Source organism: Botryllus schlosseri, chromosome 9 (assembly GCF_051294905.1).
Source record: "Botryllus schlosseri isolate E-star chromosome 9, Bs_hap1, whole genome shotgun sequence".
NCBI classification, from domain to species: domain Eukaryota; kingdom Metazoa; phylum Chordata; class Ascidiacea; order Stolidobranchia; family Styelidae; genus Botryllus; species Botryllus schlosseri.
This window is the reverse complement of record NC_137244.1, coordinates 15473551-15500662: the sequence shown is the minus strand read 5'-3', so window position 1 is coordinate 15500662 and position 27112 is coordinate 15473551. Positions and strand designations below refer to the sequence as shown.

General features: G+C 42.9%; 3 protein-coding genes across 3 annotated transcripts; 2 read left to right on the top strand and 1 right to left on the bottom strand.

Moving 5' to 3' along the window:
* Positions 1-2106: 2106 nt before the first annotated feature.
* Positions 2107-19023, bottom strand: LOC145446215 (midasin-like). The gene has a single exon (XM_080324449.1). The coding sequence runs from the start codon at positions 18006-18008 to the stop codon at positions 2223-2225; it is 15786 nt and encodes a 5261-aa protein (XP_080180575.1). The 5' UTR covers positions 18009-19023; the 3' UTR covers positions 2107-2222.
* A 1783-nt stretch (positions 19024-20806) lies between these two features.
* On the top strand, positions 20807-22557 carry LOC145446233 (tRNA 2-selenouridine synthase-like). Its single transcript, XM_080324478.1, has one exon. It carries the CDS (start codon positions 20985-20987, stop codon positions 22215-22217), a length of 1233 nt encoding a protein of 410 aa, XP_080180604.1. The 5' UTR covers positions 20807-20984; the 3' UTR covers positions 22218-22557.
* Positions 22558-22565: 8 nt separating this feature from the next.
* LOC145446239 (uncharacterized) lies at positions 22566-25571 on the top strand. Its single transcript, XM_080324487.1, has 2 exons — positions 22566-23141; positions 25273-25571. The coding sequence occupies exons 1-2, from the start codon at positions 22566-22568 to the stop codon at positions 25420-25422; spliced, it is 726 nt and encodes a 241-aa protein (XP_080180613.1). The 3' UTR covers positions 25423-25571.
* Positions 25572-27112: the final 1541 nt, after the last annotated feature.

Below are 27112 nucleotides of genomic sequence, written 5' to 3'. Positions count from 1 at the left end.
ATCGTCAGGTTGTCCAAGAAAACGATGCACACCAAATTTGACTCAATTCCAACCAGTCATGGCCGTGCAATCTTGAATTGAAATTTTTAATTTATTAAAAAAATTAAAAAAAAAAATTTCTCAAATTTTTCTGTCAACCCCATGAAATTGTTGAGCTGTCTTCAAAGACGATGCAAAACAAATTTTAGTCAATTCCGACTAGTAGAAGCGGAGCTATTTGAGTTTTTCGTTGATAATCCCCGGCTCAAGGATAATCCGAGAAATATCAACGAAAAACGCGAATAACTCCGCTTCTACTGGTCGGAATTGACTCAAATTTGTTTTGCATCGTCTTTGAAGACAGCTCAACAATTTCATGGGGTTGACAGAAAAATTAGAGATTTTTTTTTTAATAAATTAAAAATTTCAATTCAAGATTGCACGGCCGTGACTGGTTAGAATTGAGTCAAATTTGGTGTGCATCGTTTTCTTGGACAACCTGACGATTTAGTCAGTAGGCGAGTGAGATTTGGAAAAAAAAGTTTTTTTTGAACAACCCTAATGAGCACTCAATCTGTATTTCAGACAGCTAGCAAAATGAAATGACGTAATGATGCCTCATGCTTTGAAAAGACAACTGGACTTGAATTGACTCGAGTCACCTCCAAAAATCGAGTGACTTGACTTGAGTCACCTTCGAAAATCGATTGACTTGACTGGAGTCAAAATGCGCAATGACTCGAAATGACTTGTGACTCGTTCCCAACACTGATTACTAGGTGTGGCTACGCCAGGGGTGGGCAAACTACGGCCCGCGGGCCGCATGCGGCCCGCCACACCGTTCTGTGCGGCCCGCGAGAGTCTAAAGAAACTTATCAAAAATATTGATAAAATGCGTACTAAATATCGAAGTAATGCAGGGACTTGATTAAACTTTCTTAGCATATTTCACCATGATAATTCTAAGGCAGTGGTTCTCAAACTGGGGGCGCACCCCACTTGGGGGCGTGAAAGCATTTGAAGGAGGGCCCGAAGCTGAGCTCAACTGAAAATATTTACATCCCATTCATAAATATTTCCAAGTATTTAGTCCGAATTTCATCAATTCAGTATTTAGTCAATTTTCATCCACAGTCGTAACCTTCCATGCCATCAAACTATCAGTTAGGTTTGCTATAGCATCCTGGTTACGTTTTGTGATATGACGATAAGGGGGGGGGGGGGGGATGGGGATCTTTTGCTATCATGGGGAGGGGACGTGTCTTAAAAAGTTTGAGAACCACTGTTCTAGGGTAAATACTTCCTATATTCTTTTTTATGTTTAATTTCGGTCGCGACAGCCTGATCTCAAGGCCCAGGCAGTTTGAAAGGTTTCATCTGCTAAATATCACAGAAATCCTAAACGAGATTGACATAATTCGGATCACGAGTGTGATTTCAGATTGGCCACTCCAGTTTTAGTTATTTCAGTGATGTGCTTATGAAAAACGATTCGCGCGTGTCTTAGGTAGATTCGTTCTCTGTATGCGTAGAATCAGGGTATTTATATTTTATCTACACACAGTATAGAAGCGTGTTTGAAGCTAACATGGTTATGATGCTGTCAGCATTGTGTGTTCTGGAGCTGAACCAAAAGTGGAATTAGTAAATCTATGAACAGATCGCTAATGGGAGATTTAAATTTCAATCCTGTTCTAAGAATCGGGACAACCGACTTTCATCGCTATAGTTTTGACAAATTGGTTATTGAGGCCGACCAGCCTATGAAATCTCGCCACTGTTTCTGACGAGTGTACGATATCATCAAAGCAATGTTGATTGTTTTAAATAAGCATATATATTATCTCCATGTCCTCACTATATAATCAAATACCAATATCGCGTTTTGGTTTATAATCCCAATTTTATATAGTGCGGCCCGCGAATGGATTCAGATGTTGAATGCGGCCCGCGAGCTCAAAAGTTTGCCCACCCCTGGGCTACGCCGTTTCTTTGAAATTGGGATTAGTGCTTGGTAGAAACTTCTGTATGTACTTGAGTATCGTGAACGACATCTTTTCACTACTTCTGACTGGAGAAATATAGGCTGTACTATATCTGACAAAATGAATACACATAGGCAGACAATTTACTTTAAAAAGACAAACATCATGTTCCATTTCAAAACAATATCGAGTGGTCGATAGGAAAAGGGAATACCGTTCGAACAAATTCAAAGCAGCAAACAAAGCATATAATGGCAGTTAATCGGAGCCTGACACCAGAATGAACCATTGCCGCAATGCTTCCCCAAGTGTTTGAGGAAGCACATTAATGTTTCTCAATATGGCGTAAAAGGGAAACGGAAAATCCTTCATGTAAGAACGTATTTCAGGCATCTCCCCGGGTTTACCAAAGACCGGGACTTTAATATCCGATATGGATCCCTCGCCGTCATTAGGCTGATCGAGAATGACAAAAGCAACAAATACACCCGCATTATGTATGGCATTTACCGATTCCAACACACGTTTGCGACCTTCCAAGTACAACCCGCGTCCGTCGGATATAATCAACAACAACTGAGAAACGTCATTGCTCGAGCTAGGATTGTGTCTGGAAGCCGAACGAAATAGCGCGGTGCTGTAGTCCAAAAAACGAGCGATTTTGGTCTTTTTTTGCGAAAAGGTGCATCTTTTAAGAAAAGAAGCACCGCTTTTGGCAGTAAACGTCTCTCCAAAGTTTTGTAGCAACTGTACGTCTTCTCCGAAACTGCATATTGCAAACTCCCCGACTTCCAACGATGACATCGCGCCGGATATCACAGCCACCGACTCAAACGCAAGCTGCTTCGTGTGATTATCGACCATGCTGGACGAATCGTCGACAGCCAACATGACTTGATAGGTCCTCTTGCTCGGCTTTGTCCGTCTCAACCAGATCTTGTCTTTCCGATACCCCGAAGCTATGTACGGAATCATTTTACGAATGTTCAGCCGTTTCCCAGTCCTATAATCCCCTTTTAACTGCGAAGCCTGCGTCGGTTCCAGCACGAGTCGCAATTGCTCGCACAGCTCGATCGACAACGGCCTCGTCAGTTGACAGTACTTGTCCCACGCGATTTCGGCGTCCCTCATGCTAACCGAGTGCATGTCGTTTCTCCACGTTTGCAAACGATCTTCCAGTTTCTTCCTGAGCCTGGCCACCTCCTCTTCCGAATGTTTCGTGTACTTCTTGAACAGGATAGAGTCTGACATATTCACGTGAATTTCCGATTGCGAGAGGTCGAGATTTTGATTCTGACACTCGTCGCGTTCAATTTTCTCCTCGTTTTGATCAGATTCATCCACATCCATCGTTTCTTCCAACTTTATATCATCGACTGGCTTTTCAATGGCTGTATCGGCGTCCATTTGATCCATTTCTTGATCAGCCGAATCAAACACCCTCCTGTCATGTTTGTCTGCCGGCGAATCAACGTGCTGGTAAGCGTCGGCTTCGAGAGGCTCTTTTTCATCCGCGAAATCGTTGTCTTCATGCCCTCGATTCATAGGATCGACGATATTCAACCGTTCGTCAACACTCGAATCCTTTGTTTCATTCGGATCTTGACGATCGGCCTGATGAGAATTCTGTTTTTTCGCGGGCAAATTATTGTCTCGATTCTTATCCTCCTTTTCAACCCTGGAATACTGAGCAGCTGTATCGTCAAAACCATTCGCAGGCGCTTGCCCCTCATTTCCGGCGTCATCATTGTCTTCGGGAGGCGGCGCGTCGTTTTCGTTTTGCTCCAAACTGCTGCTGTTGTCTCGCGTGTTGTCATGCTGATTCTGGTCTTTCGACTGAACGTCGGTAACCGTATTGTCTTCGTCTTTGTTCGACGTCTCTTCTGCCGGGAGAGGTTCTTGCGTGTCCATGTCGACATTATCTTCGTTTTCTTCATTTTCATCATCTTGTTCATCATCCGCATGTTCCTGGACATCCATGTTTCCTTCAGTCACCTCTTCCTCTTGATCATCCTCATCAGCTGGTGCAGACGCTTCTTCCATTTCTCTCGTCTCGTCCTCCACTTGCTCTTCGTCTACGTCGAGATCGTCTGGCAGATCCATGAGTTCTTCCTCCTTGCTCTTGGAATTGTTGTCATTTTCAGCGTACGGGTCGTTTTCTGCAGGGTTGTACTCGGATTCGTCGTTCGGTTTGTCGTTGTCATCATCATCATCTTGCGGCTGATCGCGATCGTTAGGTTTATCTTCATCCTCCGCTGCATCATCTTTAGCAGCTAATTCGTTTTTCTTTTCCTCTTCACCCGGACCGTCCTCACTTTTACCCTGTTCCTCTTCATCGTCTCCATCCGATTCCTCGTCCGAACCCCAGAATTTTTCGTCCAGTGTGTCCCTGTTTTCCATGTCGCCGAGATCTCCCATTTGCTTTTCCAAATCCGGTTCCTCTTCTTCGTCTCCGGATTCGTCTTCGTTCTTTTGGTCGGCTTCGTTTTCGTCGAACTTGCCTTCGAAATCCCGGTCCATCTCTACCGCGTTCTCACTTGCTTCAATGTTTTTGTCGCCGTTATCATCGTCGCCTTCCTCTCCCGGTTTATCTTCCAGCATCTCCTGATCTTCGATCTGATCGGAGACGTCGTTGGTGCCTTCGCCTTCCCCGACGCCGCCACCTTCGGCGTCTTCCAACTCTGCGCCCTCGCCATCATCGACTTCTTCCTTTACGTCCTCTGGCGTGCAGTAACCGTTCTTGCAGAGTTGAAGGAATATCCCGCCGGTAACGTAACATAACTTCATCGTAGTGCGATTGACTTTACTTAATGCGGCCTCTAGCATGCGTAGCAACATCTGATATTCTCTCACGAGAGCCAAGACCGTTGCAGCGACTCGTCGCGTAAACTCCCCTGACGTACGACACAGATTTTGCGCAATCATTTCGGTCAGAGAAAACACCGCCGTGCAAATAGTTGCTGGGGATAATTTACGGATTTGAACGTCCATCAAATCGTACGTCGCCTTCAGACGGTCTGTATCGTCCAAAGTAATTTGCGCCTTTTTGAATTCTTGAACAGAAACAAGGAGTTTGGAGACCACGGACTCTGTCATGTGCAGCAATTCAACTTCATAACTGGGATCGCGGCTCGCGCTGAAGTCATCGTTTTCGAAAATACACTGATACTTCCGGGAGTTGCTTTCCATGGTCTCAAGTAGACCTGTGCACCGGCATATCACTGTTGGCACTGTTTTCATCAGGGTCGATGAATCTTGAATCTCTCGTCTTGAGATGGTCACAAACTTTTCAAGTTCATTTTGAAAAGACGTTAGTAAATTATTGATTTCTACCAACTCCGCTTCCGTGTAGACAGAGATTTCGCTGTGCGATCGAGCGAGATTGTCCAAAAGATTTTTTAAGTGAAACGCTTCCATTGATAATTTGCTCAAATGGTCCGATATGTTCGACCACACCGCTCCTCCGTATCTCATATTCTTTGTTTTGAGATCTCCATCATTAGCGGTACTTTCATTGAAAAAGCTTGCATTCTGATTGTACGAAGGGCAACAGTCTAGCCACACACGAATTTCTTCAAGCAATGAGCACGACATATTCACGATTTCTGCAGAATCCTTAAAATAACTAGACGCAATTTGCACATCTTTCTGGAAATTGCTTCGACTCAATTTACTCAACGCGGCCAGAGATCGGTCTATGTTGCTTGCAGATTGAACTGTCGTACACAAAAGTTCTCTCTGCGAAATGGACGACTTCATCAAATCGCCTATAAATCCCACGCAACGATCCAACGCCGATTTTGACATGTCTTTATGAGGCACGCCCGCAGCAAGGCTCAAGCAACTCCACTTTAAGATTATTTCGGAAAAATAATCGCGACCATGCGCTCTGCCAGGGATTTGATTGACTTGAACACCACCAGGCAACACAGAAGTTTCAACTGCATAAGCAGATTCAGGTCGTTCCGTCATGAGCAACGCCTCCGCAGACAGCTGTTTACTTGCCATCAGCCCTTTCTTGTAAGAGAGACCGATTTCCGAGAGATATTTGAAAAGATCGGTCAAAGCTTTCTGTTTCCTCAGCTTGATATTCTTTGCTTCCGAAATGCGTTTTGCCTTCAACGCTTCGTCATTCTTATCGGCGCTGACCTTGGGTTTGGCATCACGCAGTTGCTGTGCCGTATCGATGATTTCAGCAATCGAGTCTTCAACAGGATCAATGCACGAATCAAATATTTTTCCATGATCGTAAGCACAAATTTTTCCCAATTTACACGAAAGTTTTTCAAGCCGGGAAAGAGTCGGGAAATCTTCCGTTTTCAGTGACTGCTCAGTCAGCAAAGCACATGCATCTTTCAATGCAGTCGAGTCTAGTGTATGCCTAACCTCCTTTTCAGTCGTTGCAGTATCAGGCGAAACTGAAAAGCAAGTCGACTTTGTCCCCTGCACCAGAACATTAACTTGTACTTTTTCTTGCATAGCCGATGAAAACTTTTTCACATAATTGAACAGGTGTCTGTGAGCTTTTTCCACACTGCTCTGCATAGCGAAAAAAGTCCTGTCATTCCATTTTGTGATCGCCACAAAATCCCTCAACTCTTTTTCGATCGGCTTCCTGAGAACCTCCAAGCGTTCAGTGACAGAGTCTTTAAATTGGGAGTAGTAGGAATGCACATTTTCCAAGCAAGCGGACACCGCCTTTCCACAACTGCTGAAAATAGAGGCGTGACCTATGAACGCGGAGAGCACATCGAGCCGGTGACAAAACTGGGGCAACGTTGAAGACTCCATGAAGCTTTCGAGCTGGGTGACAAGATCTTTTGTGTTTGATTCATCAAATTCGCTGTCTATCAACTGATACAGCGCGCGGTACAAGGATGGTTTCACCGAACTTAGCTTTTTGTATTCCTCCTCAATGAGACAGCTCCAGTTGGACAATTCCATTTTGCGCCATTTGAATATTACATTAGCGACCTCGCTCATGAATTCTTGCAAAGACACGCTGCTGCAGGCGTTCTTCTCCCATTCTTGCATCGATCCGTACAGAAGTTCCACCCCGGACACAAACATGATGAGAGGTGAAGACACCGAAAATCTTTTGATTCTCTCGCAAACTTCGACGATTTTCTCCAAAACTGGATGATCAGGCCATTGACTCAAAAGAGACGCTCTGATATGAGTCACGAGTCTTTCAAGTATCGGCAAACAGCACTTGGCTTCGCTGATCAAAGGATCTCGGTAGATGTTACACGAATCCTGGAGGTTGCCAAAGTCTCCTTCAAAAGTCTTAACGCACTGATGAATGGAAGCCAAGTTTGCATTCAAAAGACTATCGTCAACCCCAATATTCAACATGCGGTCATATTGAGATTCGAACAATGAGTGCATTTTGTTGGACGCATACATACAAGGCAGCGTGATATCTCTTTCGAGATGTATGGATTTCGAACCTTCACTGTTCAGTGTCTTCCTCGCGAGACGAGTGATGTCCTTGTGCACTTCCACAAGAATTTTTCCGAGCTCATCACTGTACTTGGAGTCAGAACCAGTATCCGGTAATTGAACTTCATTTTCAGACTCTAGGTTATCTGCGGAGGTGTTGTCAGAACTTCCCTTATCAGGATTATACCCAAAGATGGCACAAAATTGATCACTCTCCGCCTGTTCCTCGCTTAGATCTTGCAAGTGGTGTTTTGTTTTGTACAAACTCGCCTTCTCTTCAGCCTTCTCGGTTTCTCTCTTTTGCTGGATATCGAGTTCCGCCACAACATAGTCCATCAACTTCTTCAAGTCTTGCACGCATGGCGACGACACGCCTTCAAACAGCACATTATTCCGCAACCGTAACAGCAGCGCAGTCAACAGACTTTCAGCCAGTTTCTGAGTCGCGTTATTTTGGAAGCCGGAATCATCGCTAACCAGTAGTTTGCCAATATTTTCACTCATCGATTTCAGGTTTGGAATTGCATTACGATGGTCTTCAATGCTCATTAGTGATTTGAAAAAGCTTTCCAACGTGATGCCTTGTGCATTTTCCAGAGCTAAAGTGAAGCAAGGCTTGAGAGCATTTTCTATCAGCCCACACGCCGCCATGAAATGATTCGCAGACTCACGGAGAGGAGCGCAAAAGTCTGGAAACGCTGCAAATTTCGACAAAGTTTTTACAAATGCACAAATGCTGGATTGCACACCACAAACTTTGTTGAGTGCAATATCCAATTTTCCATTATCAATGTCACACTGTTCTTCATCTAGCTGCTGGATAATCAATTGTACATTGTCCAACATCTTGGCAGCACCGGAGCAAGATAAAAAATTTGAAAACGTCTGCTTGCAAGTTGCTGCAAGCAGTTTAAAAGTGTCACCGCCTGGCCTATACGCATTAGCTTCTTGGAGCAACGTCAACTCGCTTTGAATCTCATGCATTCGTTGACAGTGAGCCGGCACCATTCGATGGATATACATTCTGCCAGCTAGTTCGTCCACATCTTTAGTCAATTTATGGCCTGTCAATGACGAAACATAAATTGCATACGCATCGAGCTTGTTTTCATGTACTTTCATACTACGCTCAAGATTTTCACATTTGAAGTCATGAAACTGTACAGGATCAATCTCATTCCATGGAGATACCAATTGATAGTTTAGCGAGCTAGTCCACACCCATGAGAAGCCCAGACACAACAAACATGCAATTTGGGATTGCTTTTGCTTGACGTCACATTCGGAACGATTGATCGACTGCAGCTTCGTCCCAAGAGTCAGCACACAACGCAAGGCGTTCTTCAGAGACATCTGGATCTCGGTAAGCCATAAGGATTCCGGAGTTTTCGAGATATCAGGATGGATCAACTTCTTGCACACGCAGGCCAACGAGTCCAAGAGTTCGGGTTGGAAGAACAAGGTTGTTCGCAAGTGCATAATCGTATTGTCGAGTAACTGGAGTATATCATGGAGCTCTTTATCAAATAACGCACGAGACAGCGCTGGGATGGAATCGAAGAGGGTCAATGTTCCAGTTAAATAATTCAAATACATGCAGCAGTAGTAAAGGATGTTTTTGTCACAATTCAAACCAGAAGAACCAAATGCTTGGAATGAATCTGTCCATAAGTTCAATTTCATCGCCTTCAGCAAATCAATCTTTGTATCGTAATCGCACAAGGGCAAACAAATTTCAGTCCAAATTTTGAGAGCACCGGCAGATATATTCTCAAGCGGAGCGGTATTTTTTGCCGGTTTCATCACTCCGGGTTTGGAATGCATCACTTTGAAGCATGCGCTGCTACGGGATGGCTTGATCAACACAGAAACTGCTCGGCTATCGGTGCTATGACAATATATCTCAGATAAGTTACTTTCTTGTAAAAGCACAAGGGCAACAGACATGACGTGATTGGTGATATATGTGGCATCATTCTGGGTTGTTTGGTCGTATGCAGCACGGAGCATAGAGAGCTGTTGCAGTAAACAAGCATTCATTATACTCTGTGATGAGATTTCCGGCATAAACTCTTCGCCAAGCACTGAGATCCAATTGCTGATTTCGTCCTTCTTACAGAATATTAACAGTTCTAAGATAGACTTCAAAAGTGAGTGCTTGATCATTTTGGACACAAATTCCCTTTTTTGACACTTGAAGTCAAGAGCGATCACGCCCAAGGAGTCGCTGTCCCTTGGATTATCAGCTTCCCTATTGATGGCACTCATAGCATCAACCGACATGTTGAAAGAATTTTCCAGTCCGTCCACTGTGCCTGTACAAGGGACATCACCTTCTCCCAAAGCGAATAAACGACATATTTCATGGACAGCAACCCTCGTTTGTGTTTTCAGAAGTAAACCCGGATTGTTCTGACATGTGATGGCGATTTTTTGCAGAAGATCTCCAAGCCTTACCGAGAAACCGTGTTGTTCCTTGCTCTTGTACGGAGTGGCGCCAAGTGTGAATCGTCCATGCAACAACCTCAACTCATTCTGTATGCTTAACGTGGACCAATCTACAGAATACGATTGATTTAATATACGAAACACTTTTTCCATCTTTTGATGAGAGTTTCCAAGCATGTCCGGTCTTGAAACCAAATTTTTAGAAATGCACTGGACAGACTTCTCCATCTTCCTGACTGACATCATTACTCGATCGCCAATTGATTCATTAGCTTCCAACAGTCCATGCCACAAGTAACATAGTTCCAACATTCTCTCCAAGGTCAGAACTAGTAGCGTCGGGCAAAGGGTATCGATGGCATCTATGCAATCATAAATGAACGAAAAGATCTCTTTGTAAAGTGGAAACAGATACGTAAAACTCGGGTCCTGAAGATTTTGCGACTTGACAGCGCCATTGTGGTAGAGATAGGATGCAACTAAAGGTCCATAGGACTTCGCGTCAGTTCTTTCAGCAACCCTCCTCCGTTTCGATTTTCTCTTGCCCGCCAACTTTTGATGACTTGGTGAATTGGCTTTGCCCAATAACTTTTTCTCAAGTTGAAGATGCTGTAATTTTGTTAGGAATAGTAGCGTGCAAGCATGTACGTGACCAAGTACAGAATCTGATATGCAGACTTTCGAAGAGTCAATCATTTGTTTCTGTAAAGCAAGATCCCATGCCAGATTAGTAATCTCGCCATTGGTAGCGAGCATTTTTTCAAATTGCGTGCACGTCAGAACAGTTTTGACACCCTTCTCGAAAATATCCAACATCGAAGAATCGTTGATCACAAAATTTTTCAAGTACTTTATTCGAGTCTCCCAATCAACGACAGATGCTAATCGGAGGAAGTAACACACAGCTTCATATTGCAAATCGGCATTTGAGGGGCCGGATATGTGACCGAAAAATTGGCCTTGATGAAATATCATTGCGGTATTCGTGTCGTATATAATATTATTCAGTCTGACCGACGGCACATTGCATTCCATCAATTGCATTTCGGAGATGTTGTCGAAATCTTGCATCAAATCACAGACTATTTCTTCATCTGAATATCTCGAACACACGGTAACCACGGACTCGATTATATCATCACCCACCGCCACCGCTTCAGATATCTCCTGCGCACATCGCAAGCAATCAAGCATCAAAGACTGGGCGTTCGAGCTTTTCATTCTGCCAGAACGGAAGAGTTGCGTTAAAAAGCGGCATATCTTATTGCCAACATTTACCGGGCAATAGCTTAGACGGCATTGTAGCAGTTTTTCGACTTCGGCCCAAGAGAGCGTTCCGTGATGCATTATGTTGTCGGTTCCGTCACAGTGTTCTGGAGACAGCAAGTGAACTTCTACGCCGCGATTTCTCATCGCACGAGACAAGTTTCCCTCCGACGTATCGAGTGATAGAATAATTCTGAAGGACGGGTGAGGAACAATTTCCACGAACGATCCATCGATAACGCCCCGTTCTGTAACAGTCAGTGTGCCACCAGGTTCAAGCAAAGCGTTGAGCCTGTCCAACACCGATGGGTTGCACAAATTAGCACCCTCGATCAACAGCCAATCCCCGGCTTTCAATGCTTCCACAAGTTCACTGTCCACCCATTCGAATTTGCCACGACTTCTCTCTATTTTTTGCAGCACACTTCTCAATTTAACCTCGTACTTTTCAATTGTTTGGATCAACGTATTCGGCAACATACCAGTCGAACACTTGGTTAACATATTTTTCAGTAGAGATTCAAACTTTCTGCCACAATTCAAGGCGGAACCAACATCAGAACACTGAGACACTTTCGATTTCAGCTCGTTGATATCCTCAATGCTCCCGAGCAGCTCAATAGTCCAATTCACATGACCGTCACACAGAAGCTTAGCTGTAGTTCCGCAATAGTGTTGTATCTCGTGCGTTAAACCATCAGGAATTGATTTGAGATGCCTCAAAAAGTCCAGCTGTTCAAATCCGCCAAGCAATTCAGTCGCATCCATGCAGCTATTAACAGCAAACACTCTCAATTCATTTCCAGTCAAAGCAGCCAGTGTTTTCATAAGTATTGTTTTACCACGGCCGGAAGCCCCGGTCAAGATAGCCATCCAACCGTGCTGTAGAATTGTCATCACAGACTCCATGGAATGAAGCATGCTCGGTAGAAGCAACGTATCACTGCTGGGCTCAGGGTAAACAGTCTGACGTTGCATCATGGCATTCCCGACCATAACTGACTTTGTTGACATGTGAAATGTGCTGGTAGGCATGTAAGGGCAAATATCGAATGCTTCACAGAACAGGTCAAACATCTTCCGTCTATCATCGTACTTTTGGAGTCGTTCGCAATAAATCAAGTACATGTGCAATTCCGGGAGAAAACCGCATTCTGAATACGAAGCCACCAGATGACACCATCTCGTCAGATCTCGAAGATTGAACTCCCACGGCGAACCCGCGTGACCCCACAAGTGCTTCTCAATCACTTGCGATTTAACCTTTTCGTTGAACAGCACCATCTGAGTGAGAGTCTTCACCGGAATGGACTCAAATTGAGAGCGCAGTATCATAACCATGTCCGTTTCCGAAAGAGGCTCCATGTAAACTTGATTGAATCTGTTCAGGAAGCTTTTGGGTAGGCCTTTGCGTCCACCTCCTTGGTAGTAAGGATTTTGACACGCGAATATCCGCGTCTTGTCACATTTTACATGGAACGTAACGCCGAGTTCCGGCACAAAGATTTCATTTCGATGATCAAAAACACTGTTCAGACCTTCCAAAACAGATTGTGATGCCAAATTCAATTCGTCAAACACCACCCAATCACCGTTTTTCAGCGCGGTCAACAATGGACCATCCCTCCAGCTAAATTGCCCGCCAGCACCGTCTTCAACAGGCAGGTCCGCACCGAGCAAATCCGAAATATCTGTCTGCTCGGAAAGATTGATCCTCACAATGCCGTTCCCAGTAGCTCTGGCCAAGGCAACCACCAAGCTTGTCTTGCCAATGCCAGGCGAACCTTCTAACAGCACAGGATTAGACGATTGCAAAGCCCGCATGAGACGAAATAAATTCATCGATGTTGAGGGCGCGTTGAAGGAATAATGATAATTAGATATCAAGTCTTCTTGACCGATTGCAATTCCGAATGGCCCGATCACAAATTGTCCGTCTCGTACTGACACTTCATGCTTAGGACTGTCTTTGGAGACATCAAGGAAAAACTTCTCAGCGTTAGACACAGTTTCGCTATCAAGCTCGTGATCTTTGAGAGACTTGAGAATAAAAGCAATGCAAGCCACTCTCGCCTCCTTGCTTTGACTGGCGATGACGTCGGAGATGCCGGAACCGATCCCGTCCACAAACACCAAAAGAGCACCGTGCATTATTCCCAACACAGGATCCATACCGCCTCGACAACAGCCATTGCAAAACTGTATCCATTTCATGATGTCGCGAATCGACCTCGGCACTTTACTTCCAAATGTGGTGCGAGTGAACCACTTTACGAATCCCACGATAATTTCAGCAAACGGTGACAATAAATGAGCAGGTACTTGGAGATTATGCTTCGCGATGTCAGTAACTTCGTTCAGATTTTCGTTAACGGCGGTGCACCAAATTTCTGTCAACCTGTTCCTTAGCGCGGGAGAGAGTTCCTTCTTGCCAAAATCGCCACCTGGGTTCATTGTGGCCATGAATTGAAAACCGGAGCAAGCTTGAATAGTCAAGTCCGATTCTTGATCGTTAGTTTCCACCCGGTCCGGTATGACAAGCTTTCTTGCGGGTTCAAGAACGCTATTCAACCGTTCAAGAACCGAGTCTTCCGCAAGCGAGATCTCATCGACTAATATCCCGTGTCCGTTGAGCATGGCGCAAACTAGCGGCCCATCCACCCATTCGAATAGTTTACCGTTCTCATTTTCACCATCCGTCATAGCGGACTGTCTGACTGGCCGCAATCCTCCCAAGAAATCAGAAGCATCGCTGTGAGAATGACAATTGATAACGTTCAACGCGGAACCCTGCTCGATATTTACGGCAGTTAGCAATTGACAGGCCGTAGTCTTGCCGCATCCGGTATCTCCGACCAGCAAGACAGGTTCGTCAAACGTGAGAGCACGATGGAGCATGACAATCAATTTTCTCAGCGGCGCAGTGAACACGATGTGTTCGAAGCCTTTCGGTAGCGGTCCGCCGATGATTTTATCAACAGCTTCTTGTCCGAATATTTTCTCGGGGACAATTTTTCGATTCAGGTGCTTCTCGATCGATTCTTTGATGACGTCTTCCTCATTGGCGGTGCGAACTTTGCCTGCGAGCAACATGTAGCCGTCGTTGGCTAACTGGTCATCCCAATCAAAAGTACTGTGAGCGTCAGTGGACGAGTTGCTCCGCCTGTATCTTTCCGCCCAACGAAACAAGTCCCTTAACGTGATGTAGCTCAGTTTCCCGGCGAAAATACCGCTCGTGCTGCGCCTTTCCTGCAAATCTTCCATGACGCTGATCAACTTTTTACACCTCGACATCGGCAGGTCGCAACGCAAATGCAGAATCGTTTTTATCTCGTCCGACGGGATTTGACCAAAGTGAAGTTCGATAAATCTGTTCTTCAACGCGCGCGACAGAACTTTCCTTCCTCCGTACGCACCAGGGGGGTTCTGAGTGGCAAAAAGTGCGAAACGCGGATGAGCCAGGACACGTTCTTGAGTTTCAGGTATGAAAAGCTCGCGGTTATCATCTAAAACACGATTGAGCGATTCCAAGATATCTGTGGGAGCTAGATTCAGTTCATCCAATATAATCCAATGGCCTTCGCGCATAGCCGTCACCAATGGACCTTCCTGGAAATAAAACTGTCCGTCGGCACCCGACGAGTAACTGCCGATATATTCTTGCAAATCCGTGTGTTCGTGATTGTTAATTCTGAAAACTTTATTGCCGGTTAATGACGCAAGGTAATTGATCATACTCGTCTTTCCAGTGGACGTTTCGCCCTGTATCAAAACCGGATACTTCCCGTAAGACACAGCTCGAGCCAGTACCTTCAAATTCTTCTGAATGTGTGGAGTCATGATGTACTTTTTATCTTCATATGGTTCTTCACCGCCACACACCACATGATACCCTTCCACGGTCACATGCTTCTGAGTAGGCTTCGGGAGGCGACGATTAGAAATCTTCTTACTTTCACCAACCAGGTGCTTCTTTATGAGATTAGTTATCACTTCGTGTTTCGTGTGGTCGACTTCAGTCAAAAACGCCAGACAGAGGCCTTCAAACAAGGCCTGGATTAAATTCATTTTCGGATTGTCCGACACGTAGCGTAGTGCGCGGCAAAGAGAACGCAAAGAATACACAGGTTTCGACACACTCTGCGGCGACGACTCCGCGAAGCTGTGCTTGCATATTTGTCGGTAGAACTTCAGGACGCCGTTCACCAACGAGTTGTCGGAAATCGTTCTACCTTTCAGATATTGCGCGATGATCGTCAAAAGATCTGAATCGTCGGTAGGTTCGGCCACATAGATCTCCAAAAATCGACTGCGTATATTATTGGGCAGATTGCGCTTTCCGACATCGGTCGCCGGATTCATGGCGCCAAAGATACGAAAATCAGGATGTCGGCTGATCGGTTTCGTGTCTCCTATTTCCAAAAGGGCAACGGAGCCTTCGGCGGATTCGAGAACGCTGCTCAGGCAATCGAGCGTCTCCGGCGACGCCAAGTTGATTTCGTCGAGAAGTAACCAGTCGCCGTTTCTCAAAGCTTGCGACAAAGTGCCTTCGACAAATGTGAAGGCGACTGATTCCTGCGCTTTCATCTGTACTTTTAGATCTCCGATAACATCTCCCATTTCCCGCCACTCTTGGCTAAGCCGCTCGTTTACGGACTTTTTCTTCAACGCTTGGTTACTGCCATGAACCATGAGTCGGATCATATCGTTGTATCTCTTGTTCAGATAACAAGATTGAATGTGTGACAAAAATTTATCGTTTTGCTGTTTCGAAAACGTCTGCACGAACAATTTCTCAAATTTATCCCGTACCGGGGCGATGAGATGTTTTCGCTGAATTGGTTTAAAAGCGCCGAGCAAATCGGAAGACGATGATTGCTGGGATATGTTGATGATATGTAACACGCGCCCCAATTTATCTGCCAAATATTGCACACCAGTAGTTTTCCCCACTCCGGTTTCTCCGACAAGCAAAACAGGTTCGTTCATTTCAACTGCGGTTGCGACTCTCTCCAGTAAAACGGATGAACTTCTCGTGAGCGCGAATAACTGCGTGGAATTTCCTACCCTGATTGACACATTGTCATTTTTTCGCAGAGTCGCCCTACCGAGATTTACACATTCATCATGAAAAACGATCTGAGGTTGATACGATTGGCAATAGTACTCCGCGTTGCTGCTGGCCAAGTTCAACATTCCGAAAATGGACCCCACCTTTTGGCATCTCTCATCGTACGATATCACAGACGCCACCAGACAATCCACCGCTTCGAAAGCGACAGCCTGGGCTAGTTCACAGCCGTCCTTAGTCATTCGTGACGGAATTCTACTACAAAAGCGGAGAAGGTCACGTACAGAAGATACGCGCTTGCAACTTTTCGCATCAAAACTAGACGATTCGAATTCCATGTCTCCGAGGTTGTTATAGATTTCAAGGATTTTCTCAGATATAGTCGTCAATTTGGGATACTTCGATTCGATGATTGATTTCAAATCGCTATCGGACAACTCGTCCAGTTCGACGCATCTAGAATGACGTTTCAATTTTCCTATACGCATATTCAAGGCACTGCAATCATTGGAGGTGCGACAAGTCATAAAGATTCGAAATTCGGATCGACAGTTAGCGTTGTTATTGGCGATTGATTGACCTGTACTTCCCATCGATTTATTCTCCAGCAAAGGGAGCAACAGAGAAATAACGTCCAATGGAGCCTTATCGATGTCCTCCATCAAAATCCAATCGCCATTATTGATGGCTTGCGCGAGGACGCCAGGCTGCCATTCGAATTCACCGGAAACGGCAGTGCATTTGTAAACACCTGACAGCACCTTACTGTCAACCCCATCACCTAATTGCACTTCGATCAACTTTTTTCTTACAATATTTTTGGCAAAATGCCGAATAAGAGTGGTCTTACCGCAACCTGCAGATCCAGTCACGATCATCGGGTGGCTGTTGGCGGCCGCGATCGCCAGCGAATGTAAACATCTTCGAACGGAGTCCGTGATAACGATACCGGCTGTTGATTCAGGACGTGATACTGGTTGCTGTTGCGGACTATGCATCATCACCCCAGCGGCAACCACAACACGATCGGTGAAATCTTTCGGAGTCAAGGCTCTTTTTGTGTATGCTGCACCCTTGTCGCATACAGTAATTCTGTCCTCCCATATAGATCGCTGGCATTCGAACTGCCGGCTGCAGTTTTCAAACGCTATAGAATCTAGGCCGGAGCTTTCATTCATCATAGTCGACCGTAAATCCTTAATTATATTCCACGGAAGCTGCAAGACGATTGTCAAAATTTCAATCACACCAATGACGCCGTTACGATCCAGGTAATCTCTTGCTTCGAAGATCTGATGGAAGAGTTTTTTCCATGGCCAATTTCGAATGTTATTATTCCCGGATGCATTTCTGACAATATGCGCAACACTAGATAGTGCAACGTTCAGCGTTGTTTTCGTTAGTACTTTCGCCTTCTTACTAGGGCAGCTATCCATAACGTCATTTCTCGCAGAAAAATAATGTTCGACGAAATATTCCACCTCGATGAGTTGCAGGAAATTTGGAAAATTAGAACGTATCAGCTGTCCCACAAGGATACCCAAATTTCTGATGATTTCGTCACTTTCGTGTTCGCACTTTAGATAGCATCTATGTAGCAAGTCTTTCATCACCGGTCCCAGGTTGAGGGCTGCGCTGATTACGTTTTTATCATCGGGAAAACATAGGAAAACCGATGCAAGTTCATCCAATAATTTTCTCCGATCGTTGTTACTCCATATCTGCTTGGCAAGGTAGGGTGATAGCACTTGACTCAATTCCTTGCTGGTTGTAGATAACGATATAATGTTTTCGATGTTATACAACCAATCTTCCATTTTGTAATTACACTTATTATGAATTCGGGTTGCTAAATATCAAAAAGATATTTCAATTGGCACAGTCACACAATATACCTGAAACATCAATCAAATGAGTATTTTCCGAATTGGACGACATCATGTCAATATAATATACCAACCAATGACAAAAGATGCAACTATCATAGTGCAATTAAACTATGGGTAATGACATCCTTCATGTGTCTGGCACTCTTCACTTATACTATTTATTACTTTACTGTCAGAATATGGTCTCACCAATATCATCACACATACATCTTGATATCATTATCTGAATGTGCTGCAGTGGTATGCTCGTATACTGGTATACGTTAAGCAATATTAACCAAGTAATCAGGTAGAAATACAAGCTTGACAATTGAATTCTTATATGCATATAATGTGATGATAAATCAGGGTTACAAAATTTCATAATGATCTATCAAAGAGATCTCAACTATGATTATTAGGTCTATCACAATACACTGAATACAATTCAACAGTGGAAATGCTAGGCCTAAATGAAGACATAGACATTACATTTTTCAAAAGTTGAATTGGACTTCTCAAAACCCAAATTTATGTAATAAAGCAAGATATTCGAAGTCTGAGGTTCTTAGTTTAATACTATGAGAGTGACTTTTTGAAATTTGTGTGAGCATATGGTAGTTCATATTGTTCTAACACAAGCTACAGTAATAAGTCAGTGTCCCATAGCTGCCTGCTCACGAATCTTGTCCGTAACTGTTCGTGACACCGCATTCCATGCTTCGAAATAACGGTCTACACATTTCACCAAACACTTTTGTTGCGAGTTGTCCAAACTTGCTCCGGGGCTTGAAACACACATTTTGAAGCACTTTTCGTTCACTGTTTGCAACAGTAATTCCTGATGTTGCATTGCGGCTTGTCGTTTCAACATCTGGATGCTATCCATTATCGAATCTTTGTTTATAGCTCCACTGCTAGAGCCGCTTGAACCAAATGAAAAGTTATCCATACTTTTAATTATTATTTAATTTATTCGTCTGATAAACAGTTGTAGGATAGCACGTGGCTCTCTTCCCGATATCATCGATTGCAAAACTTTAGTTGACATTCATAGGTGTTGCGCAATCCCAAAATCAGTGACTCGTAAAAATCTGCGACCACAGAGACTGTCAGTAGCAATCGATACCTAGAAAAGGCAAGAGGTTGCTAGACTGGTGAATAGTGGTGATGGGTAGTCTGCGATTGTATTCGTTATCATCCAATTTCCATTCACAAGTGCGGTCGAATTATTTATTTTATGTCAGCAAACGAAATCTGGCTGACCTTGATTTTGCTGATTGTTTATTTATTGCCAGCACTCTACTTGCCGTGTGCCATCCTGTTACTTACGGATATTGGTTGCGTTAAAGTATAGATTACTAATCAAAAGTTGAAGGGGATGTGCTTATGTATCAGCGTAGATGTTGTTCCATCTGTTCCTAACCGCTAGATTAAGGTTTCATAGTATAGCCCACATACAGACCATGTAATAAAATGATAGGCCTACTGATAATTGATAAATATAGTCAAATAGGGCCTATAGTTATATGTACAGGTCTGTGGTCTCAATCATGGACACTTGCTTTGCCATAAATGTAGTAAAGAGTTGTTACCCCGGCTAATAGGTATCAATTTTCAAATTGTTTGCATTTTGGTTAATGCAGGCTTGACATTTTGTCAGTTATACTTCTGCCGCCCGATTAGGTAAGGCTATAATATAAATGCCTTGTTTGTTCATTATTAATGAATCATTACATTGAAATCCTGACAAACACAATGTAAGGATTTAGAACAATTTATGCTAGTGTTTTCAGTTTATACAATTTTGCCCAGAGCTGGGAAGTTGAACAGATTTCTATGCAACTTCGCTCCCGACTATCGTGAAATTCGAAATCACAACTCTGACTCCGACTGCTTCAATTAATATATCAATTATGGCTTGGAAATTAATTCCCTAATTAAGAGTTACGGGTAAAATTTGCTGTTACTCTGACTACTGACTCTTCATCCATTCTGTCACCAGGTCCGACTCTTACGCATGACTCCCTCCAATTCCAAATTGCACATTTGACTCTGCCTTCAACTCAAATAAATTGGAAAGTTCTATTCCTAACAGCCCAGACTCAGACTCCCTGGTATTACGTGTATTAGAACCCGTAAAATGGTTTTCAAGATACACGGTCCGTGGAATGGCTCAAATATTTTGATTATAGCTACCCTTGTCCCTGGGTTGTAATGACTCGACTCGTGATTTTTTGGTGACCCGACCTGACTCGAGTGATTTTCTTGAAAATGAAAAATGACTCGACTCGAGTCAATTTGTGTATCGACTCGACTTGTGCTCGAGTCATTGCGCATGACTCGGACCAAGTCATTTTGACTCGAGATTGGGTCTACCATGTCAAACTTTTCATCGTAATTTCGAAGAATAGTAAAGTTATCACACTATTATTAGTTCTTCATGTGACTACTGGTACTTGAAAAATGAAAATGCTACCAGAAACTATTGAAAATTAAAAAAATTAGTATATTGTGAATGCAAAGCATTCGATATCACCGAGCAGAGTTGTAAAAAGTGAGTTTCATATGACGTTAATTCGGAACTGAATTCACAATGACTTGGACTCGGACTAGAGTCAAAACACTATGACTCGGACTCAATACTGTAGGCTACTCATTGACTTGGATTCGGTGGTGAATTGAAAATGACTCGACTTGACTCTAGTCAAAACTATAAAAGTAAGATTGACTTGTGACTCGTTACAACCCTCCCTTGTCCTATTACAGATAGATATGACTATTGGTAAAGGCAAACCATTTAATATGTGATAATCATTTGATTAAGGCTCGAAACAGGATTCATTACACTCATAGTGGACTATTATGATCATTGGAGTGAACTGAGACTACGCCAGCGGTGCTGCACCTTGTCGTTTCAAAGCCATGATCAGAAATTTCATTGTATGCTTGACGTACCTGCCCGCCCAGGCAGCCAAACGAGAGGCGACATTGCAACGCTTGAATTCGATGAAATATACTTTCTGCACGTCCGCAAAAAAGCGTCCGTACCAAACACTATTTTATCCCGATCCCCTTGCAAGTCTGCAAAGCACCAGCGATCCGTTTCACCCGGATGTTAACCAGGTGATCGACGTTCGTACGCCGGCAGAGTATCACAACGACCACATCCCCGGTGCAGTAAATCTACCCGTTCTCTCGAATGAGGAAAGACATATCATTGGAAAGGAATACAAGGAAAACTCATTTGAAGCGCGCAGACACGGCGCCAGCTTAGTATCGAAAAATATATCAGCCATCATTACACAGTACTTCATGGATAAACCTCGCAGTCAATCCTTCATGGTATATTGTTGGAGAGGAGGTCAAAGATCAAAAAGTCTTGCTGTCGTTTTGAGCATGATCGGGTATGATGTGAAGCACCTTGTCGGTGGCTACAAGAGCTACAGAAAACAAATTGTTCATGGCCTCGAAGACATGTGCTCACGATATCGATACAATGTAATAGGGGGAATGACTGGAACTGGAAAAACTCTCCTGTTGCAAGTCCTTGCGAACAACGGAGAACAAGTTCTAGATTTCGAAGCTTTGGCAAATCACAAAGGTTCAGTCCTAGGCGGTAATTATGATAATGACGGGCAACCGCCAACACGTTTTTTTGAAACCTGCCTTTACGGTAAACTTGCATCGTTCGAACAATCTAAACCAGTGTGGGTTGAAGCTGAGAGTCGAAGGATAGGAAAGTTGCAAATTCCCAACTCTGTATTTGAATCGATAAGCAGAAATATCGATAACGCGTACTATTTGAAAGCTGATTTGCAAAGCCGTATTGATTTTATCATGAATGATTACGCATTCCTACGTGAAAATGCCGATATTTTAAAAGAGCAGATATCGAGACTGCAGAAATTTGGCTTACCATTGAAAAAATGGTACAAATTGATTGATGATGATCTACTTGAAGACTTTGTCCGAGATATCTTGAAAATTCATTACGACCCGATGTATCGGAAGTCTCAATTGAGAAACCTTACTAAATATGTCCCGAGTCGTAATCAGATTGATCTCAATCTGGAGTCGGTACATGAACGTGATATGCATAAATTGCTGCCAGTGCTTGTACCACGTCATAAATTGAAAAGTAAAATTTATGTGTAGTTTTTGTTAAAATTGACACCCTACTGTCTGAGTGTCTGTATTTGAGTCTCAAGAGTCTGTCAGCAAAGGACACTTGTTTGTCTAACATCTGAGGAGCTGAACTCGTACAAGGCTTAATTAATTTTCTTGAAATTTACAACATCATCTTGGATAAATAGGCAATCACTAGCCTGATTTGTCTAAAAATTAGGCGTGGACTTTAAGCACTTCTTATTTTAACTTGGTTACATTCCCGTCCAATGGTCAGTGAATTAGTAACCTCCACTGCTGGCTAGTCCAAATACGATATTATCGACCTTTAGTTCCAGCCATTTGTTCTCAAACGCTTCTTTATTACAGACTACTGCGATGTCCAAGCCTAGTTATTATTATAAACTTGATATTTATAATCCTCCTCCAAGATCCTCGGAGAGCCATGCAGTACCCTCCAAACCACCTGGCTGGTATTACCCTATTGGTCTTGGAAAGCGTCTGATATCCTTGATGGAGTCTACGGTGAATTTGGGAAATAACCTGACCACCAAAGGCAGTGACTTGTTGCAATACGCATCTTCATTAGAAGGCACCGTCAAACTCGGTTTCATTGTGTCCAGCACCTGTGCCGGCGGTGTTATGTCCTTACTTATTCAACCTAAAGGAAAAATCAGAAAACTGTTCTACCCGTCGTTACTCTTAGCAAGTTCCTCGGCGATATGTTACCCATCCCATGCCTATGTCATTTCAAAAATCGGCTTGGTGCATGCTTATAATGGAGGGCAAGCCGTTTACAGTTACGCGAAGAATGCATCGGAAAGGTTTTCGGAATGGAATAATTTGAGAAAAGCCCAGCGAGAACAGATGTCTTTGATTGAGGAAATGGCCGACAAGGACCTTACGGTGCGATTGGATGAAGAGATGAAAGATGAAGACATTGCCTCATTGAAAGTATGCTGTTTAGATTTAAAAGTGAAGTAATGCCCTGAATTTGTACTCAGTTACAATTTAAACTAGCAATATCCAACATGTATCAAAACTATTTCCATTGGATGTGGGATATGAAAAATCTGACAAGTAGCCTACTCAAGTAACTTTAAAAATCAGATCTGGTTGGGGGTTCACATGCTTTCAACAGTTAATTGGAGGTGATTACATTCAAAGTTGTATTTATGTATGTAACTTCATGATTAATTCAGAGTGACTAATTACACTGAATCGGTGCAATCTGCAATCTGTTAATAGACCTGTGCGGTGTGTCTAGTTATTGTGATAAAGTTGCCATTTCACATTGTTTGTATGACAATTTCACTCGTTAATGTGACAGCAAGTCGGCTACTTTTCAAAATCCAAATGGTAAAAGTACAAGTAGCGTGAAAACAGCCTCTTGGGTAAGTGGCGCAAGTACGAAAAACCTACTTTAGCACTCCAAAAACGTAGAAGTACTTCGTTACTAACCGAGTCTGGTAATAATCTAGGCAAAATTTCAATGTGATAATAACATCAATAAGTTACAGTAAAGAACTTGTAGGCAGAATTGAATGTTAGGACAGATATGACACTCCTATATGTTCGTTTTAAGTGATCAAAATTTTGTTTTGAAATATGAAGAGAAATTGTAAGTAGCCTATACCCTGGCCAGATCAATATAGGTTTACTGATCAACCACTGGTGCATTTGAAAATACATTACTATATTTGGAAGCAGTCTTCCACTCTCGAAATATGTTTTTCTGGTGGTCCTGTTCAACCCTACGAAGTCCTATATTGCCCGGTCTTTATGACTATTTACGCAGTAAGAGGATCCAGATTTATTCAAACACTAGTACCGTATCTGTACTTTACAAAATTTCAAGTGGAAAAATTTAGTTTGGAATTAAAAATCTTCAAAGTAAAGCTGACACTACTCTAAGAAAATTGGCCGCATGAGTAAGTAGTAGGGCAAGTTTTTGCAACTTTTTTTTACAGCTTCCGGCAGCTTCCTAAATACTCGGAACTCGGAAGATATGTAGAATTCTGTTTTAAGCTGTTTGAAGGAATCTTATAGTGCAACTTTTTGCAAATTTTGTCCATTTTTATTCATGCAACTTTTTGCAACTTTTTCGATTTTTCATGAAAGTATTCTCGATTTTGGTGAAATACACGGCCAAATTCGACTCAACCGAGCAAAATGTGGTCTTTTAGTGCATAAATATATATGCAACTTTCCACGGATTTAACTGCAATAAAAACTTGCCCTATTACGTAGTGACAAAGCCTACTAAGGTAGGCTACTCTGGAAAAGTAGAAGTACTTCGTTACCAGGGTTGTAATAACTCGAGTCATGACTTGACTCGAGTCACGATTTTTTGGTGACTTGACTCGAGGAATTTTCTCACAATATTGAATATGACTCGACTTGTACCAAGTCTAAGACTAAGTCATATGACTCAAGACTCCGACGGTCAAGACTGTCATTTCATTGTAATTTCGAAGAATAGTAAAGTTGCCACACTATTGGTATTTCGTTTATGACTTCAGGTAGCAGAAATATGACCAGAAACTGTTTACAGACACGGCAACGTCGCCAGTATGGAATGAAATCTCAAATAAGAGACCGTTCAATGAATTGCGAAATCCCATGGTGTGGTTACTTTACTATTCTTCGAAATTTCCACGAAATGTGGATCTTGGACGTCTGAATCTCGAGTCGTATGGCTAGTCATGCGCTATGACTCGAATCCAAGTGAGCCAATATAAGTCAAGTCATTTTTGTATTTTGATTAAATGACTTGAGTCATCAGAAAATCGTGACTCAAGTCATTACAACCCTGGTCAGTAGTACAGCATCAGACATGACATGTGCAATTTTATATATAATCGTAATATTTTGTCAAAAGCATGCTGTTGGGCTATCGAAAGTCTGCATGAATAGTAATCCTCTTCGTTGATTGACAGCATTTATGAGTATGGATGGCTTGTGTGGTTGTCCATAATGTTATCCATATACCTGCCAGTGTGAGGCACTGGTATGAGGTGACGGTGCATGACTGCATGAAAAAGTAAGTTCTATCAGTGTCATGGAAATATACTCATTTTTACAGAACCCTCCCATGCTGTTTAGTGATGTTGAGCTCACACCGAAAGCAGCGGCGGAAGACGAATCAAATGGAAATTCAACTGCAGAAAATAAAACCGAAGACATGGGGCAGTCTTTAGCAGAAGATAAGGAGCTGTATACCACACGTCTTTGATTAAGCATTCAAACCACGCACTTGACTCCGCACTGATACACTTTATACAGTCTTTCATTAAGAGATCACAAAAAATTCTATCTTCCAAGGTCGCCATTGTGATCCAATAAACCTTTGCAGATGGTCAATAAATATTATTGAGATTGAAATTCAACTCACTGAATAGACCAACAAATTAAAGCCCTCTGTGACACAATTAGCAAATAAATTAAGCAGGTCATAAGTAAGAGGAGTAATCACGTGTTATGTTGATCTCCACGGGCTGTTCAGCGTAGTTCCAGTACTAATTATTGTGAAAACTAGAATGCAGTTTGGGCAGTGACAAGTTTGACACCTGGAATTTGAAATACCTGAAGTTGCTGCCATGTCTCTGGATGTTGATATTTTAGAGCTGTCATGATATGCACATCAACAAGAATATGGGCAGTTGGGCACAGAACAGTAACATGAAGTTCTATGCCCGAGTGAGAGGGAACTTCTAGTCTGTTAACAAGTAATTCCATAACACAATTCTCCGGGAAGTTGAGACACACTGCTTACAGAAATTCTGCCGAGGCACGTGTTATTGCCATACAATCAATATTCACATTCGGTACTTTCAAATCACCTTTTGCGTATGACTTGACTTGACTCGAGTCACTTTGCTATAACGACTTCACTTGACTTGACTCGGCGTATCAGAAATGTGAATTGACTCGGAGCAAAATTCACGAGTCAATTTCAAGTCATCAAGTAGTCGGTGTCGATAAAAATCACTGTATCTTGCATATGTTTGGATTGTTCGCGGAACACTGGTGTAACACAAGAGCGACCAAGCCGACCAATCATTCAATGATCGTGCGTTTCACTGAGCCTTCATTGTTTTCCCACACATAAATTGACCGCAAAGGAAGTGATCGAAGCTTACAGCTTACGTTGTCGTAAAGTAATAGTTCGAATATAGTTTTTGTTTTTGATCATGATTAACGACCTTCCAGAGTGTCTTTCCACCAAGAACGCTCTGTTTGCAGACGATCTTGTGTTTTGGGAGTCTGGAATGAACATGAACGATGTATCAGACTCCTTACAGAACGACTTGGATTGTCTTAAACAGTGGTGTGATCATTAGGGAATGAAAGTCAATACAACAAAAACGGTGTCAGTTGTCTTTAGCAACAAAAGGAAAATACCAAATCTCCAATTTAAATACAGTGGTCAGAACATAGCGACAGCAAAGTACCTAGGAATTACATTCGACAAAAAGTTATCATTTAAACTACATGTTGGATCTGTTTTACATAAATGCACTGCTCGAATAAACTTTCTGCGGATGGTTTCAGGAACCGCTTGGGGAGCTGCAAAAGAAACTGTGATAACCTTGTATCGCACTCTTATTCGATATATGATTGAATATGGAATTGAGGCATTTCATTTTGGTCACCGACGTTATCTAGAAAAAGTCGAGCGTCTACAAAACAACGTGTTGCGGAGCGATGAGGAGCACCCCAATTATTTCCATACTGTCTGCGTGTGGGGAAATGCCACTGGGCCTACGACCTATGTATGAAATTCAGATCCAAGGTGAATGCTGATTTGCAGCACCCGTAACGAGAGCAGCTTCTCCGGTTATCGTGGGAGGAACAATGGCCGAAAAGGAAGCAATTCGTTTGCTTTGATCAAATATTTGATTTATAATATTACATATCGACGT

Bases quoted from the DNA above. Each gene is read 5' to 3' on its own strand.
- LOC145446215 (XM_080324449.1), bottom strand. From the start codon at position 18,008: ATGGAAGATTGGTTGTATAACATCGAAAACATTATATCGTTATCTACA.
- LOC145446233 (XM_080324478.1), top strand. From the start codon at position 20,985: ATGATCAGAAATTTCATTGTATGCTTGACGTACCTGCCCGCCCAGGCA.
- LOC145446239 (XM_080324487.1), top strand. From the start codon at position 22,566: ATGTCCAAGCCTAGTTATTATTATAAACTTGATATTTATAATCCTCCT. The intron at 23,142-25,272 runs GTATGCTGTTTA...TCATTTTTACAG, and splicing joins AAGACATTGCCTCATTGAAA to AACCCTCCCATGCTGTTTAG.